At 36.3% G+C, this 18,964-nt stretch overlaps 1 protein-coding gene across 2 annotated transcripts in view; it reads left to right on the forward strand.

Annotated features, from left to right (window-relative positions):
* LOC145984286 (dynamin-binding protein-like) overlaps nucleotides 1-18,964 on the forward strand; it is a 95,374-nt gene that overhangs the window by 16,729 nt on the left and 59,681 nt on the right. For both annotated transcript variants that reach the window (XM_083117925.1, XM_083117926.1), the window contains exons 3-6: nucleotides 490-667; nucleotides 5,950-6,068; nucleotides 7,948-8,084; nucleotides 13,206-14,794. In XM_083117925.1, coding sequence (XP_082974051.1) covers nucleotides 490-667; nucleotides 5,950-6,068; nucleotides 7,948-8,084; nucleotides 13,206-14,794 — 2,023 coding nt within the window. The remainder of the gene's footprint in view (nucleotides 1-489; nucleotides 668-5,949; nucleotides 6,069-7,947; nucleotides 8,085-13,205; nucleotides 14,795-18,964) is intronic.

The raw sequence follows: 18,964 nt of genomic DNA on the forward strand, positions 1-18,964 counted from the left end.
ATCTCTCTTCTAATCTTATTAATACGGCCTTTCTCTATTTTCTCAAAATCATACTCGCATACGTAAGTACAGTTTTTAACTTTCCTTTTTTATATTCTGGATTTGTGAGTAATACGTGACAAACCTACAAAATGCTATAATTTACATGCTTTAAAAAATTATAATATTGATTTACGAAGCAATTTTGCTTGTTAGTAAAATTTACCTAGTGCGCATCCTAGTGGAGAACATGCATCCTGCCAGATTAACAAATGGATTTGTTCTTACACTGCAACTATTGTTGTCCTCAACTTTTTGGTATATTTTTTGCATCCTTAAACTTTACATGTGCATGAAACAAAGTGCAAAAACATTGTGATGGACAATTTATCTATCTTTGCTGCCACTTTTACCGTACATTACCAAGCCATGTTTTAAGTGTTGTAAACAATTAGATGCAGAAGAGTAAGTGATTGTGATAATACTATAAAATTTGTACTTTTTTTCTAGGTCTTGAAGAAAGTAGACAAATACTGGTACTATGTATCTTGTGCTGGACATTGCGGCAATGTTCCAGCAAATAATATTGTGGCTGTGGATGTTCCTGAATTAAGAGCCAATGAAGTTTTGTTTGTTGCAACGGCAAATTTTCCCGGTCAAGAAGAAGGAGATCTATCCTTTCAAAAAGGTAACGATCAGCATTAACACATTCCCTGCCAGGGTGGTTTTACTAATTCCTTCCTGCTGCATCAAACTGGTTATTGGACTTTATTTTGCAAATTTCATTTTTTTTTCTGTAATAAATACGAGGGCTATTCAGAAATCAACTTCCGGTTAGCTCATAAAAAGCAATACATAACTGCAACAGCATGGTGCATGTGCAGTAGCCAACAGTAATGTATAATCACACTCCACACACTACCACAGTCCATTTGCTCCAATAGTGCACGAATAGGATCTAACAAACATAGATGCTCGTGTTACTGCTTCCGCCAGTTGTGGTAACAGGTTCCTTCAAGCAGAAAATGTCAATGAAGCTAAAATTCATTGTTGATTGTGTCGTGTTTATGGCAATGGTGTTATGAGTGATACCGCTGTGAGAGACTCTTGCAGAAAATTTAAGGCTGAGCATGCAGATGTGCATAATGAGAGAGGTCAAAGGAAGACCTTGAATTGTGACTGATGAAGTCGTTCGACAAATTGAAGAGATTGTGCGAGCAAGTTGCAGTTTCACAATTTCACAACTCTCCAAGGAATTTCCTCAAATTTCCAGGACACAATCAACGATGAATGTTGGCTGCATTGACTCCTTCTGCTTGAAGGAATCTTACAACTGGCGGGAGCAGTAATACGAGCGGCCATGTTCATCAATTACTATTTATGCATTGTTGGAACAAATGGACTGCAGTTGCATGTGGAGTGTGATTACACATTACTGTTGGCTGCTGCTCATGTGCCATATCGCTGCGGTTATGGATTGCTTTTTACAAACTAATCGGAAGTTGATTTCTGAATAGCCCTCGTAAAACAGCCAAAACACTTTTATTTGCACTCAACACACCTTGTCGGTCATGTCGTATGCGCATCATTGTTATACTCGTGACCGACGGCACACTAGAATAACAAAGTCCAACAAGCCACATGATTTGGTCATAATGACCAACACAGCATGATTGGTGTGCACCAGTGTAGTTCATCGGCCATGGTGGAGTAGTTAACATATTGTGATATGATGCCAGGGATCCCGGGTTCGAATCCTGGCCTGGACATGGATGATTGTGACTGTCCATTCATCATATCATCACTCTCCCAATCTTCAGAAATTAGCCAAAAGTGGCACAAGAAGCAAAGTAAAATAAAACAAATCAATCAATCAAGTGTCTGTCATCATGACCGACATGGCAGAGGACATATTAAGTATGTAAGTTGCAGTCAGTCTGTTCAGCAAGATGTACAGTGGGATCCATTAGTATTACTGTGCAAATTGTCCATGACTATTTTCATTATTTTTTTCTCTTAGATCCTATGTGTTTTTAAGTGATGTATTTTTATGTATGCTGGTGCAGAAGTTGTCAACAGCTTGTTTTGAGTTTTCTTCATTTAATTTCATTATTAGTCCATCACAGGACCGAAGTCCCATTTATGCTGAACATAATGTACACAAATATAATTTTAACAAAATACACAAATGTTATTAATGTTAATACATAAAATGATGTTAAGATTTATGATAGTGTGACATGTAAAAGTTAAAACTCTTTTACAGACAAATCCGATAAAATATAATGTTTTACAAAATTTTGCACCTGATAGCATAACATGAATCAGAAAGTATATCCAAATCATGCACTAAGGATAATTCATTAAACAATTCCTGTAAATGATTCCTGAACTCTTATTATTGGCGAGTTTTTGTGTATGTTTAACCTTGAGAATGGCGTGTAGAAAGGTGTTCTGTTCCTCGCTCTAACAGGTGTTACATGAAAGTTTATTCTCTCTAACAGCTCAGAACATAGCCAATGTTGTCTTACTAATTTACGTAAAAACATTAGATCATTAAAAACTCTTCGGTCTTTCAAGGTATTCATACCAAAATTGCTACATAAAGTTACATAATTTCTATTATGATATTCAATATCGCTTTTAAATCTTGACCATTTGCATTTGTACCTTTTCCACTGCATCCTCCCAAGTCTTATGTTGAGGATTCCAGATTGAACTGCAATATTCTAACATCGGGCGAATTGGTGAGATGTATATCCTATTTACCTTTGAGACTGAAAAATTATGCAGAAAGTTTCTCCTGATAAAACCTAGAAGCTTCAGACTTCTTTTTATGATTGCTTGATAATGACAATTAAATGTTAACTCAGAAGTAAATGTAACGCCTAAATCTATGGCATTGTTTGTATGTTGAACTATTTTATTGTCTATACTATAGTCGTAAGAGACTTTTACTAAAAGATACAATCTTGCATTTATCTACATTCAGGACCATTCCTGTTTGTGTACACCACTCGGCAAAATTGTTCAAATCGTCTTGCAGTTTTATGCAGTCGTCTACTGACCAAATCTGGTGGTAAAACTTTACATCATCTGCGTACATTAGGACCTTAGCTTTTTGCATTTTTATGGGCACATCGTTTACAAATCATAAAAACAAGTATGGGCCTAAGTTGGAACCTTGGGGCACTCCAGGTGGCACCTCCCTTTCAGAAGATGAAAACCGTTCAATATAACAGTTTGCGTATGGTTTGATATATAACTAGTCAACAGTTCTAATAGCTGACCTGAAAACCCCACTGAATGTAGTCTTTGTATGAGAATTATATGATTCAGCTTGTCAAATTCTTTACTCATGTCAGTGTAAATAATATCCATTTGTTGTGTGGTTTTAAAGCTATTGGCAATATCCTGTGTTATTACAGCTAAGTTTGTAACTGTTTATCTCCCACGTACAAAATCATGTTGTTGGGGTGCAATTGCATCCCTCAGGTGCCATTTAAGGTGGTCGAATATAAGCTATTCCAATTTCTTTTAATTCTTCAAGCTCTTATTGGGTCAAATAAAGTGCACGAACATGGTGATGGACAATTTGCACGGTAATATTCATGGATCCCACTGTACAGACTTACTCAAAAGATCGTTCTTGAACTTCTGGACTATTCTGCGAGACAGAAAAGGTTTTTGCTAAGTAGAGACATGAAGTTTCATTATAACAATAACACCGAAAAGTTGAAGAAATCACAATGAAGTATTTAAAATATATTTGGGTAGGTTAAGGAGGCAAATTTTCTGTGTTTCGGGATTGCCATATAAAATGAATTATGGCATTTTCTAGAACAACACCGAATTTTGCACTTTAACGCGAAAAATGCCACAAAATATGCAAAATAAACTGGGGATAACACTTCTTCTGTTCATAGATTGTTACTTGAAGTGCTATGACTTCTGTTATTTCTAGTCATAGCTGGTGGACGTTCAATTCAAAAGAGATTGCCACGCTTCATTTTCTATTGCAGTTTGGTAGTTTAATGTTTATTTGATATTTAGTGGCTGATGAGATGAAACAGTTTTCCAAATGCAACAGATTTGGTCATTTCTCACAAAGGGAACATAATTTAATTTTTTTGTCATTAAAACTAAATCTTGCCTCAATTTTCCAGAATTAAAGCAATGTGAAAATCTTAAGTATAGAAGAAACAGTAAAATAACACCGAATTACAATAAAAGAGTAACATTGAAATTTACAAAAATATAAAACGAAAACTTCACATCCCTACTTCTTAGGTATTCACAAGTATAAAATTTTTACATTTTATAAGTTCTATAGCTATAAAACCCTGAAGAATGTATAATTGAGGTTTCATTGCATGTATCACTCAGTTGATGACATAGCTTTGTCTAAGGATGCATGAAAGAAGATTATAATTCTCTGAATGTTAGTGACAATGTTTCTACATTAGAATACAATGTTAATTGGACATTATCCATTGTCTAGTGCTTTAAACTATACCTATTTTAACACTACATTTCGAGAACACCTCTTCTATTGTCTTAGGTGAAATTTCTTATACTCACTCATCCCTATCTTCATAATTAGCCAAAAGTGGTACAAAAGCAAAGTAAAATAAACTAAATCAATCAATCAATCAATACTATGCATCCAGTGCTACAATTCTGTACTTATTCTTGCTCCATTTATGCTACTATTTCTAATTTTTGAGATTTGCTTGCATTCTACACCAGGATTACTTATATGGTTTCGGGGCATTATCATCATTGTTTCCAATTTGGTTCTTTGTGATGGTTTCGGGGCATTATCATCTTTGTTTCCAATTTGGTTCTTTGTGTAGTACTGAGCTCTACTGAATTCTGTGATTCACTCTATGCATGTTTGGTTATTTTTGACCTATTTGTTTCACGTTTACATGTGTGCTGCTTGTGTATATCTATCCTTTTCTGTGGAGGGAGTACTTGGTCAGAGCACCAGATTTGCAGTAAAATGACAGGTCTGTCGTAGGTTCGATTTCCTCCACCGGTAAAAGAAATTTCACCTGAAGATGAGATAAGAGGTGTTCTCGAGATTTGTAATGTCAGAATAGCTCAATCTAGTTTGCTGCACTTTTTATTTATTTAGTTATTGAACAAAGAATTCCAAGTACAGCGTTATCCATTTTACGTTGTAATGTATAACAGTAGAAAAAGAACAACCAAAAATATCAACATTGGCACTAGGTGTAATGCAGGTGAATCCTGGTGTCAGGCTGGTGCAAGGAAATGACCATTTGATTAGTTAGCATGCATGACATGACCATACACCACACACTACACCGATCCAGAATGTGCAAACGGTGCAGACAGCAAATACATTAGAAAGTCATCGCCTTGTAATCAAGGGTTCCCGGGTTCGATACCCAGTGGAGGCACATAGTGGATCAGATCCCACTTTAAACTGTAGGTCCAGTTCTGATTAGCCTTACTGTGCATAAAGTGGACTTAAACAGCAAATCAAAATACACTACTTGACTTCAGAAGGTGATGAGTCAGTGTTGCACCATGTAACCAACTAGACTCGTGAGTGCAGAGAGAGTCAAAAAGTGCACCAAACTAGATGAGACCAATAAATATAAAGCACTTGGAGAAAAAAATCAGACCAGCCTAATGCAGAAAACTAGAAACATGCTCTCATGATGAAACTTCATTGCACGCTCTCTGTGTTATGATGTATTTTTTGTAATTCATTATAGTTTTAAACTATCGTGATGCACAGTATTATCAGTTTGTACCATATTGTTTGCAGAATGACAGAATTATACAATTTATGATGATCACATTCAGACTTCTACCAGTATGACTGTCATCAGATCGATTCAAAGTGTTTTATTCAAAACCTTTGTCATAAGTATGTCTGTACATATGTGAGTGTGTTCGTGTATATGTAAGCTTTTTTTTTTTTTTTAATTACAGGTCAGTTGATTGCAGGTACAAGACAAGCAGATGAAAATTGGTGGGAAGGACGAATTGGACAAAGGATAGGAATTTTTCCATCCAATTATGCTTGGAAGGTGGACTCTTCCACTTTACAGGTTCAGTGTAGTTTTTGTAATTTGTTTATTTTTATATACAGTTAGCAATATATCATCCTTGCATGGTTTGTTACCTTGTGGAACATATACAAAACAGAGGATGTATTTTTTCTGGTTCTGGAAATCATGTTTACACACAGCTAATGAGAACCGAAGGTTTATATGAATGCACCAAAACATGTTTGCTTATCAAATTGTAGTTTTCCTAAAACTTATTTCATTTAATTAAAATTATCACACCAGTGTTATATTGGATATATTACAGAACAAAATTTAGGACACTTCTTAGTATGTTTAGTATTAAATTTAAATTATGAGGGGTGTCCCATAAGTAGTGAGCCTAACCTAGAAGGGAACAGGATGGGACCACAATAGCAACCTATTTTTCTACGTAGTCTCCCTGCAGGTCCACACATGTTTGCCAACGCTTCTGCAGTGCTTTTATCCTGGTCTCATAAAAGGTTTCCTCTAGGCTTGCAAAATAGTCACCCACATCACTGATGACATCATCATCACACTGATAATGCACACCCCCCAAAGCTTTTTTCAGGTTATGGAAGAGATGAAAGTCTGATGGAGCAAGATCGGGTGAATAAGGGGGATGTTCCAACAATTTGAACCCACAATCATGGATGGTTGCCATTGCAACAAGCGATGTATGAATACGTGCATTGTCATTACACCCCTTTAGACAGCTTTACCCGTCGCTTAGTCTTCAAAACACCCCGTAATTGCCTCACCAGGGAAGCATAATGCTCTCCGGTCATGATGTTTGCCTTTCGGAGATGATCAACGAACAAAACACCCTTTGAGTCCCAGAAGACTGTCGTCATCACTTTCCCAGCAGAGGGACCAAACTTTGCCTTCTTTGGGGTGGGGGAGCCAAGGTGTTTTCACTGTTTTGATGCCTGTTTTGGCTCTGGTACATAGTGATGAGCCCAAGTTTCATCAACAGTCACAAGTTGTTCAACAAATCCATCTGGATCGGCCTGGAACATTTCAAGATTTCATTCTGAGATCATGCGTCTTGTCAATTTTTTTTCACTTGTCAGAAGTTTTGGAACCCAACATTCAGAAATCTTTTTCATCCCCAACTGGTCATGCACAATGTGCTCCACTGTTGATTTGACATCTTCAGTTCTTCTGCAATATATGGCACAGTCACAGGTCTGTCTGCAAGAATAATCTTGTGCACTTTCTCTGCATTTTCTTGTGTCATCATCTCCACTGGCCTTCCACACTCACTCTCCCCCGCTTAAATTTGGCTACCCATCTCTTCACTGTGGCAGAGGATGGAACATTCTCTGCTAATGTTGTCACCATATCCTCATGAATTTCCTTGGGACTCAACCTCTTTTTCAACAGATACTTGATCACTGCTCGTATCTCTTCTCTCTTCATTTTTCTGACGTTACGCACTTAGCACACTTCTAGCTCCTGCGAAGAAGAATAGGATGGTTAGAACTGGACACCGCTTTGCATATACACTTACAAAGAATTGCTATTTGAAATCTCAAAATTATTTTCAGATTGAACTATGGGGACCCTATCAGGCTCACTACTTATGGGACACCCCCTCATACATGAAAATCGAGGAACTTAATTCCAATTTTGAAATAATAATTACAAGGTGGTTACTCACCAGGAATTTCTTGAATTCCAGGAATGATGCGTGAATTATTGGCTCTGGGAATTCTTCCTGAATTTTTCTCCGTAGACGTGAAAAATTGCAACTTATATTAATCAAAATCCCATCTGTGCATAGTCAGAAACTGCAAATTTTATATTTGTTTATTGATATCAGTAAAATAATATTTTATTGTTACATTTGTAATTATTATCTGCATTTTGGTAAAATGTTATTTTATTTACTTTGCAGATGAAGTCTAGACCCAAAGTACTTAATTTTATGGTCCGAGTGAAGCAAAGCATGAAAGCCCAGCTGGATGAAGAAATGGATCTTCGTCTTGGAGATATTATTACTGTAACAGAAGTTATTGATAAAGATTGGTACAGGTTAGTTATTGATCATTTCTGAAATTTTCACTAATTTTGTGCCAAAACTGTGTGCATAATTATATTTTGCTATTAAGGCTCAGCTGGTCCTTTGGCCAATGCCAGCAAAGCCATTTTTCAAATTTCCTCTTCTTTCGAGAACCCAATATGATATTGCAAATTCTTAAAAATTACATCTGATTTGAATTCCTTCTAGAGCATCGATGTGAATCTTCTTGTGGTTATCTTACGCTGTTTTCTAGATATTTGTAATAGTTTAATAGTCATACATAGCCATGAAACTATTGTGAATATTTTAGATCATACTTTGTTTCACATATTTTTGATATTTCAGTAGTGTGTGTATTTTTCTAGTTTTACATTAAATTCCATATTTTCTGTATTTCTGCAGTAACTGCAGATGCATGAGTAGGGACGTGAACGTTTCATTTTATTATAACACCATTAAGCCTTGTTTCCATTATATGAAAAACTCAATATGCTGACCAAGGCAGAAATTTTATTTTATTATGAAACATAAACTAAACGTAACGTTTCAACCTTCTAGCAAGATCTTCTTCAGACTCTGCACCAAGTTCAAATGTAACAAGGTACAAAGCAGGACTATATATATACACAAAAATTACTCCCCTCCAGACTATTAGAAAGTTGTTCTGGAACATTCTAGCAGGTGGCTTTCCCTTGTCAACTGTACTTTCACCTGAAAGGCTAAAATTTCTAATAGTCTGGAGGGGAGTAATTTTTGTGTGTATATATATCGACCTGTTTTGTACCTTGTTACCACGTGTGCCGGTTAATAATTCTTAATTTTGTCGCTGGATGGCGCTGAAAGCAAGGGTTGGTGCACAGTCTCACCTGTTACGCCAGTGTGTTGCCAGGACAGTACCTGTCAAAATGCCGTGGATGTGCAACCGAGTGTGAGTGTTCGTGATATTGGGTTTATGTGGGAAATATGTTGACCTTCAAACCAAATAAGGAGCATGTGCGGCACGTCCTGCTTTTCTTGTTCAATCAAAAGAAAAAAGTGAGTGAAAGCCATCGTATCCTTGTGGAAACGTATGGTGACAATGTCCTAATGCAAGACATGTGTGTACATTGGTTTTGACGATTCAAAAGTGGTGATTTCGACTTGAAAGACAAAGATCACCCAGGCCAGCCGAAAAAATTCCAAGACACCGAATTGCAAGCACTGTTGGATGAAGACGATACGCAAATGCAACAACAACTGGCAGAGAAGTTAAATGTTGGTCGCCAAACTATATCTGATCATCTTCATGCCATGGGAAAGATCCAGAAGGCAGGAAAATGGGTTCCACATCATCTGAACGACAGACAAATGGAGAAGCGAAAAACAGTGTGTGAAGTGTTGCTTTCTTGGCATGAAAGAAAGTTTTTCTTGCATCGGATAGTGACTGGGGACGAAAATAGATCTACTTTGAGAACCCAAAATGCAAAAAGTCATGGGTTTACCCAGGACAACCTTCAACATCGACCGCAAAACTGAATTGCTTCGGAAGGAAGACGATGCTGTGCATTTGGTGGGATCAGAAGGGTGTGGTGTACCATGAGCTTCTGAAACCAGGTGAAACAGTGAATGCCGTTCACTACCATCAACAACTCATCAATTTGAACCATGCATTGATCGAAAAGTGCCCAGATTGGGTGATAAGACACGGAAAAGTGATTTTGCAGCACTACAACGCCTCATCACACACAGCGAAAGGTGTCAGAGACACCATTTCTGCACTTGGCTGGGAATTCTTGGCCCACCCCCCATACTCACCAGACTTAGCCCCTTCGGACTACCACTTGTTTTCATCGATGTCTCACTCACTTTCCCAGCAACACTTCAACAGTTACGAAGATGTCGAACAATGGCTTGCTGACTGGATCAACCTCAAAATGTGAACAATCTTTCTGGAAGGGCATCCACAATTTGACGGACAGATGGGCACAATGTATAGCTAGCGATGGCACATACTTTGAATAAAGCATTTGTTACCTTTTTCCCCAGATACACTTGTTTTTTGGTTTTTTTTTTCGGATCAATTAAGAATTATTAACCGACACACCTGGTACATTTGTACTTGGTGCAGAGTCTGAAGAAGACCTTGCTAGAAGGTTGAAACGTTACGTTCAGTTTATGTTTTATAATAAAATAAATTTCTGCCTTGGTCAGCATATTGAGTTTTTCATTTTATTTTCCCCGACGACAAGTTAATTTTCATGGTTTAGTGTAGAAATCTGTGTTAATTTTTTTCTGTTATTTTAATGTTGTTGATTGATTTTTTGATTTGGTTTATTTTACTTTTGCTTTCCTGCCACTTTTGGCTAATTGTGAAGATGAGGATGAGTGATGATATGATGAAATTGATGAAGGGACACTCACAAAGAACACCATTGACCATGCTGGGATTCGAACCCAGGTGGTGTGTTAACCACTCCACCATGGAGGCTTGCTTTAAGGCTCGGCTGGACCTTTGGCCGCCACCAGGTCTTGTGTTTTCAAATTTTCCTCCTCTTTTGAAAAACCGCTATGATGATCCAAAATCTGAAAAATTACACCAGCTTAGAATTCCTTGTATAACATTCATGTGAACATTTGTGTGGTTTGCTTTAGCTGTTATCTAGATATTCTCAATAGTTTCATGATTACGTAAGTCTATTAAACTATTGATAGTAGTGTGATACTGAAAAGAGATAAGACACATGGATGAATACAATGAATTCTATTTCAGGGATGATATCCAAGCACAATACTGCCAAGACATTCCAGTGTCATAGTGGCATCACAATTTCCTCTGAATCACACTTTCATCTACTCCACACTAAATAGAACTGTGCCAATTTTAAAAGAACATTGTGGTCTATTTGACTTTGCATTTTTATGGCATACTTTGTGTTAAGTGTAAAATTCCGTGGAAAACAGTGAAATTTGTGTTATTTTTAGATTCAGACACCCAAAAACCAAATTCCATAATCATCTCTACTTTATTTTGACTTTTTGAACTTTTCTCTGTTTGTGTTTGGGGAGTAGAATACGTTGTTGATAATACTTATGCATAAACGAGTTACTAACTTTTTCAGCAAAACTTACTTGTAGAGGTTTTATTAATATCAGTGTCCCTGCCACGATCTGCTTGGGAACTCATTGCTTCACTGCTGGGCTGGTGTCTAGTTCCGGTCATTTCCCTGCGTGCCTCTAGGAGCACTAGTGTAGCCAGATCATCCGCCACATGCACTCGGTTTAAGTTGTTGCAGTAGCGGGAGCCAAATATGATGTGCTTGACTGCTGTGGATATTCATATCATGTGTCTCTTTGATTTTGGTATCAATCAGCATGACAGGAACTGGAAACCAGCTGAGCAGTGAAGCAATGAATTCCCAAGCAGATGGTGGCAGGTGCCACTGAAATTAAAAAAAAAAAAAACTCTACAAATAAATTTAGCAGAAAGAGTTAGTAACTTGCTTATGTCTAATTTTCTCTGTTTGTTAAAATCAGAAGTTCATATCCCTACTTATGAGCATTATGGAATGTGAGACAGAAACTAGTGTACATGTACAAGAATTTTTCAAAGTAAACTCCTTGTGTCTTTGATAATTAGTCAACTGCAACATTACAAAGGTTGTGTGACATTCCCATGTTCTGGTTTGCATGAAGATGACAATTGTCACTTCATTCTTAAAATATGTTGAATGTTCCTTAATATAAAATATTTTAATTACCACTTTCTGGCATTCATTCACTGTTTCATCCTGGACTGCAACTGCCAGACTAGGGAGTTCTGTAGTGTCTGGACTCACAGCCAGGATAATCCTCCCTGGGGCTCATGTTGAGTCATCTATAAATGTTTCTGATTGTCTCTTCATCCCTCTCATTTTTTCACCACCTATCCTCATGTTCGCAATTAGCCAAAAGTGTCAGAAAATTGAAGTAAAATAAAATAATCATTCATTCACTGTTTTGTCAAGTGCAGCTAATTTCATTAAAAAAAATTGAATGGGAATGAAAATATGCAATAAATAATAACATTTTGAAAGGAACATATTTGCAATATTATACATATTTCATTGTATTTTGCTTCATATCTCTGAACATATTTCATAAGTTAATGTAACGTACAAATGTGGATGAACATGAGGTTATTTTAGAGCAAAATATCTTTGATATGGTTGTAGTGTAAACTTACAGGTGCTGGACATTGAAATTGAAACACCAGTGATTATAGAACACACCGTTGGAGGGTGGTGATACACAGCTGAGCAGGGATTTGAGTGGATAGGTGTGTGCTTACCAGTCACATTGGCACAGTAGTAGCTGGACTGTATGTCGAATATTTGGTTTTGCGCAATAGCATGGGTGACACATCAGAGTTCCAAAGAGCGGAAATTGTCTGTGCTCATCTTGTCTTCATAGGGCCAACATCAGAGTTACTACACCAAAACCCTTAGTCACTAGCACCAATGCCAAAAAGGGGGTTGACTGGTGTCAACAACGCAAATCGTGGATGTTAGATGACCTGAAACATGTCGTGTTCTCGGATGAGTCTCCTCCTCCACTGTTTTTCCAACATCTGAAAGAGTGTCACTGCCAAGGACTATAGGGCCCTTCTGGAGGACCATCTGCACCTTATGGTGCAAATATTGTTCCCGGATGGTGGTGCAGTATTCCAGGATGATAACACACAGATACACACTGCTAAACAGGTCACAGAGTGATTCGATGAGGTTGAACATCTGCCATACAGACATCCTTCCAGTCGCCAGACTTGTATTTAGCTCTTATGGGGTCTTTTGGAGGATCGTTTCCCTCCACCAACAACATGTGAACTCTCATGTGTGCTTCAGGAGAAATGACTGCAAACTTATCTTGTCCCTGTGCAGGACTTCTATCGGTCCTTACCCAGACATGTTGCTGCTTTACTGGCCACCATACTAATAAAGGTTAGTGTCTCCGTTCCAGGTGTTTCAATTTCAGTGTCCACCACTTGTGCATTCCAACATTTATTACTATTTTTGGAACAATTTTGAAATACTGCACTATTCAAGTATTGTTATTAGTAAGAGTGAAACCGTGGTAACAATCCTATAAACACTGAAATGTTTGTTTTGTTTTTACAGTGGTGTATGTGGAGATAGAAGTGGTATATTTCCTTCTGCATATGTTACAGTAATACAAGAAAGTGTAGAGGAAAGTCCAAGTTGTAAAGCAGGCACAGGATTTAGCCCACCATCAGCTGTTGCTGCATCCTCACTTACTTTAGACCCTATTTTGGATGAGCCTAAGTACCCAAATTCATCGACAATAGTTAGTAACAATTCTTTGATGACATTCTCTCCAGAACATGAAACGAAGTCACACCCTGCATCTTACAAAGCATCTGAAGACTTAGCTTTCTTAGAAGATAATTATTTCAAGAAAGATCTGTCAAATACATTTTCTAGTTACAGTGATGATAGTGCTATACTCGAGGATGATTACTTCAAGAAAAATTTGCCAACTATGTTTTCCAGTCAGTCTGATAAAAGAGCGAGTCAGGGTGTTTTTGACACGCAACAAAATTGTGATTCCATGTACACGTCACAAAATTCAACAGATATCGGTGTCGCACCATACGGAATTACATTATATCCTTTTTATGCACAATTTAGTAATGAACTTAGCTTCCACGAAGGAATTATAGTCAGTCTCACACGTCATATTGACAAAGATTGGATCGAAGGTGAAATAGATGGTAGGAAAGGCATTTTTCCAGCTACTTATGTCAATATTGTTGTGGACTGTGGTAGCAATGGTGCAGGGAATGATTTTAGTGTGAGCTTTGACAGTGATGCTGAAACACTAAGTTCTGTGATTGATAACAATTTTGACAATTTGGTGCCAAATTCTTTTGCGAAAGTTCTTTACAATTTTGATGCTCAAATGAACGGTGATATTAGTGTTAAAGAGGATGAAATAGTTCTTATTGTTAGGAGAGCAAACATTAATTGGTGTGAGGTAACTAATAGATTAGGACAAACCGGTCTTTGCCCAAAGAATTATTTGGGTTGCCATTCTGTTGAAAGTGAATTTAATAACAATGTTTCAGATCGTCGGTCTTTATTAACAGACAGTTTGATCCTGCAACATGACGTAAATAATTTCAGTGCAAGTTCCTTTGAGCAATCAAGTGTAAACAAGATTGCCATTAGAGATGCATTTACAGAAAGCAGGCAAAAGTTTGATGCGAGTGACTTCCATGAGCTGAAAAGAACAAAACCAGCAGAAAAAAGTTTAGATACTTTAATATCTAAAAATTTGGACAATTTAGATTTAGGCCTTCATCGTGTGAAGAAAACTAATCTTAATCAGCATTCACAAAGGAACGACTCTTTAGTTACTGTGGCAGAAGAAAATGCAGTTAAGGTTGTACCTCCCAGACCATCTGCTCCACCCAAATTGCCATTGTCGAATAAAATAACCTCGGCAACAAGCATATGTGATAGATCTGAATCTCTGGATGATGGCAAGAGTGCATCTAGCATGCTCCAAACTGAAAGTGTTCCAGTGAAGTTGTACAGCAGACCATCACCACCAAGTTCTCCCCCTCCTCCTCCACCTGATGAATCAGATGATGATGAGAATGAATACTCTTCCAGATGCTTACCAGATGAGCCAGTAACTGCAAATAGGGACCACAGCATTCCTGAAGATGAAATTGCTGATGATGGTATGATTTTAATTTTAATTTAAAATACATTAGATTATATTTCTCAAAGTTTTGTTTGTAACGGCAGTGAAATATGAATCAATAAATTTTACGGTTAGCCTTAAAAATCGCATCATGCAGTAATTGTGGTTTTTGCTTCGAACAATATCAATCTCTACATTCACTCACTGACTGCAAGGTTTGTAAAACTTGTTCAAATGTCTGACTAGCGAGCCCAATGATTGACATTTGAGCATTTTCTCCGAGAATGTTCTTGAATTTAAATTTTCAAATGCACATTCTGGTAACTGTTCTGAATGTTGAATGATTTTTGTATTTTAAAGTAGTATTAAGCAGTGCTTTAGATTACCAGAAATGATTGTGGAAATTAATTTGAAACTTGGAGAAACTAATTAGCACAATTAAAAGTTTTACTAAGAATTAGTTACTGGAGAAATTATGATTTGAAATGCAGTTTGCATGAGCAGGTGTTCTTGGTTTCCGGTCGACTCGGACACATGCTTTTGCAGATGTTCATGCAAGGCTCGAATTGCATTTTATCATTGTGGTTGAGACCAGATATTATGTGATCAGGTGTGTAAAGCATTTATGGGCATTATTTTAATTAGAGCTGAGCCGATACTGATACCATGACCAATTCCTACCGATACTGATACTTGTATAATTCCAGTAAAAAAATAACAGTTCTGAATTATACTAACTCGTCACATCATTAGGCACGTATCTAGAAATATACCGTATTTACTCATGTATAATGCACACTTTTTTTCAAAATGTTTGCCCCCAAAAACTGTGGTGCGTTTTATGCACGGAATAATTCAGACAGCCAACGTGAAACCGTACTGGGTCATTACATGGTTTTGGTGCACTTGCATTGATTTTTCATGTTTACGGAACCCTATCATGTTATATATCATTGTAAAGCTTGAATCCTGCAGTTTCTGAATATGGAAACAGTATTCCATACAAGATAACGACACTAATGTGAAATGCGGTTGAAATAAGTTCATCAAAAAATGAAGAAACGTTCTGATTTTTATGGTACTTTGGATGAAAGAAAACATAAGGAAAAAGATAATAAAAATTGAAATGTATTACTGGCCAAATAATATGACATACATGGAGTGTGTAAATTCCTTAATGGAAGAAATCTTGTGCTGCTAACTGCTATTTGGAAGGTCCTGAATGTGCCTCGTATAAATGTTACATTAGTTACGGAAAGAAAAAGTGTATATATATATTGGAAAAGAAGGAATGAGCAATTGAATACATATGATGTCATTCACTCTTGATCAGCATAGCAACAGATTGACAACCTAAAACTAAGAAAGCCATTTCTTGAAACTGGATTGTACTGCACATTATATATGAGATATAATATTTTTGTCACCTTTACCCATCCAAAACCAGAGTGCGCATTATACATGCACGTGCACTATACACGCGTAAATACGGTATTTGGGGAGCCAATCTGAGCCAAGTGTGTCAGAAATATAATAATAAAAGTGTTTCTATTCAATACATTAATATAATTATAAGTCGATTCGTAATAATATGTAAATTAATTAATTAGTACTTAATTTCTCCGATGCATATGTACGTTACCACAGACTAAGAAATGGAGGGAAGACAACGTTAATACCTATTTTGTTCTTTGTTTCTTCACTAAAAAATATTGTTATTACATAAATAGTAAGACGACGCTATAAAATCAGATAAAACAGCTAATATTCATCATCTAGGTTACGTGTAGTTAAGACCGACAAAATTTGTGTAAAAACAACTCTCATGGCAAGGAAATTAATGTCAAAGAAGGGTAATTCCATTTCAAATCAACCAAGAAAACATAAATTTTGGAATTTGATGTCATGGATTTGACTAATTTTTGGTATACATGTTTCATATCATCTGAAATATAGAAAGCATTTTATTTTTATTTTTCATGTTGCCGGTTTTTTAGTTATTGAATTTTAAAAATTGATAAAATTGCCCGAAAACTGCTCACCACTGAAATTTTAAATATAATTTGCAAGAGACCTGTTTCAACTACAAGCCTGGGCATGGTCTCATTTTAAAGCTCATGAAGAGTTCTTTCATTTCATATACAACATGCTTGGTTTTTTGTGGAAAACAAATTTTGAAAGTTGTTTCAAAATTTTATTGTACAATTTCCAAAAGACGAAAATTTCAAAAGTCTTACACTTATTGGTACACATCTACTGAAGGTTCAGTCAAAATTTCTAGGAAAATCTATGGAACTTCCTGTGCTGGCTTTTTAATTTAAATTTACAAAGGGAAACGAAGGACTTTTTCAAACTTCACTTGTTAGTAACAGTAATAATGGATATATTGTTTTGTAATTTGAGTATGTCATACTTTTATATGTGTACTAAAGATCAAAAGAGACCGAACTGAAATATTGTATGTAGTTTTCAAGAAATGGAAAGTTAATTGCATCTGGTCACTGTTGTGATTCCAAAATTGACCATCCAGATGCTAAAGGTTAAAGCAAATGAAATTTCATGTGTTTACAGTTTACATACTACATTTCCCATTTGTATGTACATCAGTACATATAGTTTGTTCCCATGCTTTTCCTTTCAAAATGTTGGAAAGCCTAATAAACACCACTGAATGATTATGAGATTAATGTATTTTCACAAAAAGTGATTCTGATATCTACAAATTACTTATGTGCCTTATTTTTAAAATTATTTCTTTAACCATCTATTAGGTGCATGAGATACAGGTGTCCCCCATTGATTTTCATTGTGAGATTGCAACACTGTGAACTAGACTACACATGAGTGCTTTTGACATGTCCTTCCCAGGATCCCCATGTGGTTGCGCCTTGGAATTGTAAGCTTTTTCCCAGTTGTTTCTAATAGTTGGGAGAAGTTTGCCCTTGCACATTGTGTTTGTGCCGAATTGCTGTGTTCGTGCTGTAATTGGGTGTGATTAACACATACACATAACTCAATATAAAATGTTGATGTCAGAAGTTCTTGTGACGTGTTTGGTGTTTCACCATGGAATCGTGTGTATGTTTGAAAGGACATATCCGGTGAACAGATTTAAGTACACAATAATTTATGCTAGTGTTTTTGCATAGTTTACATTGTGTTTATGCTGTATATTTCAACTTATTTCCATGTTTAATTTATCTTGCAAACGTTTGGGTGACATCAGCGTGTTGAAGTACACAACCTCACATGGTATATATTAATCTTGTTGCTGACGTCATGTTATTACAGGGTGGCTATTCACTGGGAATTATGCGTGAATTATTGGCTCCGGGAATTATGCGTGAATTCTACTTGAATTTTCTCCCATAGACGTGAAAAATTGCAACTTTTATTAACACAAATCTCATTGAATTTATGAATGCCCTGAGGCAGGTTTTTTAGTTTAGCTTTTATTTTTATCGATAAAGGAAAAGAAAGCTGCGTGGAAAATAAAACATTATATCTGAATCTGTTTACTGTGTTAGTGTCCTTTGCAGAATGATCTATCAGACAGACGCAGGTTATTGCAAGATAAAGTATCTTGAAGTTGATTAGTTAAACTTGAGTTTGAAATCCTTATACAATTAACAATTTTTCATAGATTAGTATACTCCATGTATAACATTTGTGGATTTGTGTTTGTAGATATATTTTGAGTATGAGGATGTGAAATGGCAAATTTAAACTCTGCACCTTAAATGAAATATTTTCAATATTATGACTATACCGTTTAATTGAATTGAATTAGAATTTTTGGATACATTAAAATCACACAGACCTTTTATATTGTTACTACTGTATACATGTGGGGGGTGGGAGAGGCGCTAATACGTAACGTTGAAATAAAAAAAACATCTGCTTCTAGAAAGGCCACCCTGTATTAGTTTTTATAGTTTCCTCGTAAAGTTTTGAGTTATTTAAAGAATGTTTTAATTGCAAAATGCACTCTATAATTTTGTGCTGTTACTGTGTCTTTTGTGCATTTTGTTATTATGTATTAATGTTTTTACATGCTTTTGCATATATAATTTCCATTCTGGTACTAGTTGTCTGTGACAACAAAAAGAGTATAACTACAGGCCAGTCAGCTCAGATTCTGAACCATTTTTCATTTACTCTTTCAAGTGTATATATGTCTTATGTGCTTTGTTTAGATTCTCCTTGG

The sequence above is a fragment of the Lepisma saccharinum genome, chromosome 2 (genome assembly GCF_977018435.1).
Source record: "Lepisma saccharinum chromosome 2, izLepSacc3.1, whole genome shotgun sequence".
Taxonomy (NCBI): domain Eukaryota; kingdom Metazoa; phylum Arthropoda; class Insecta; order Zygentoma; family Lepismatidae; genus Lepisma; species Lepisma saccharinum.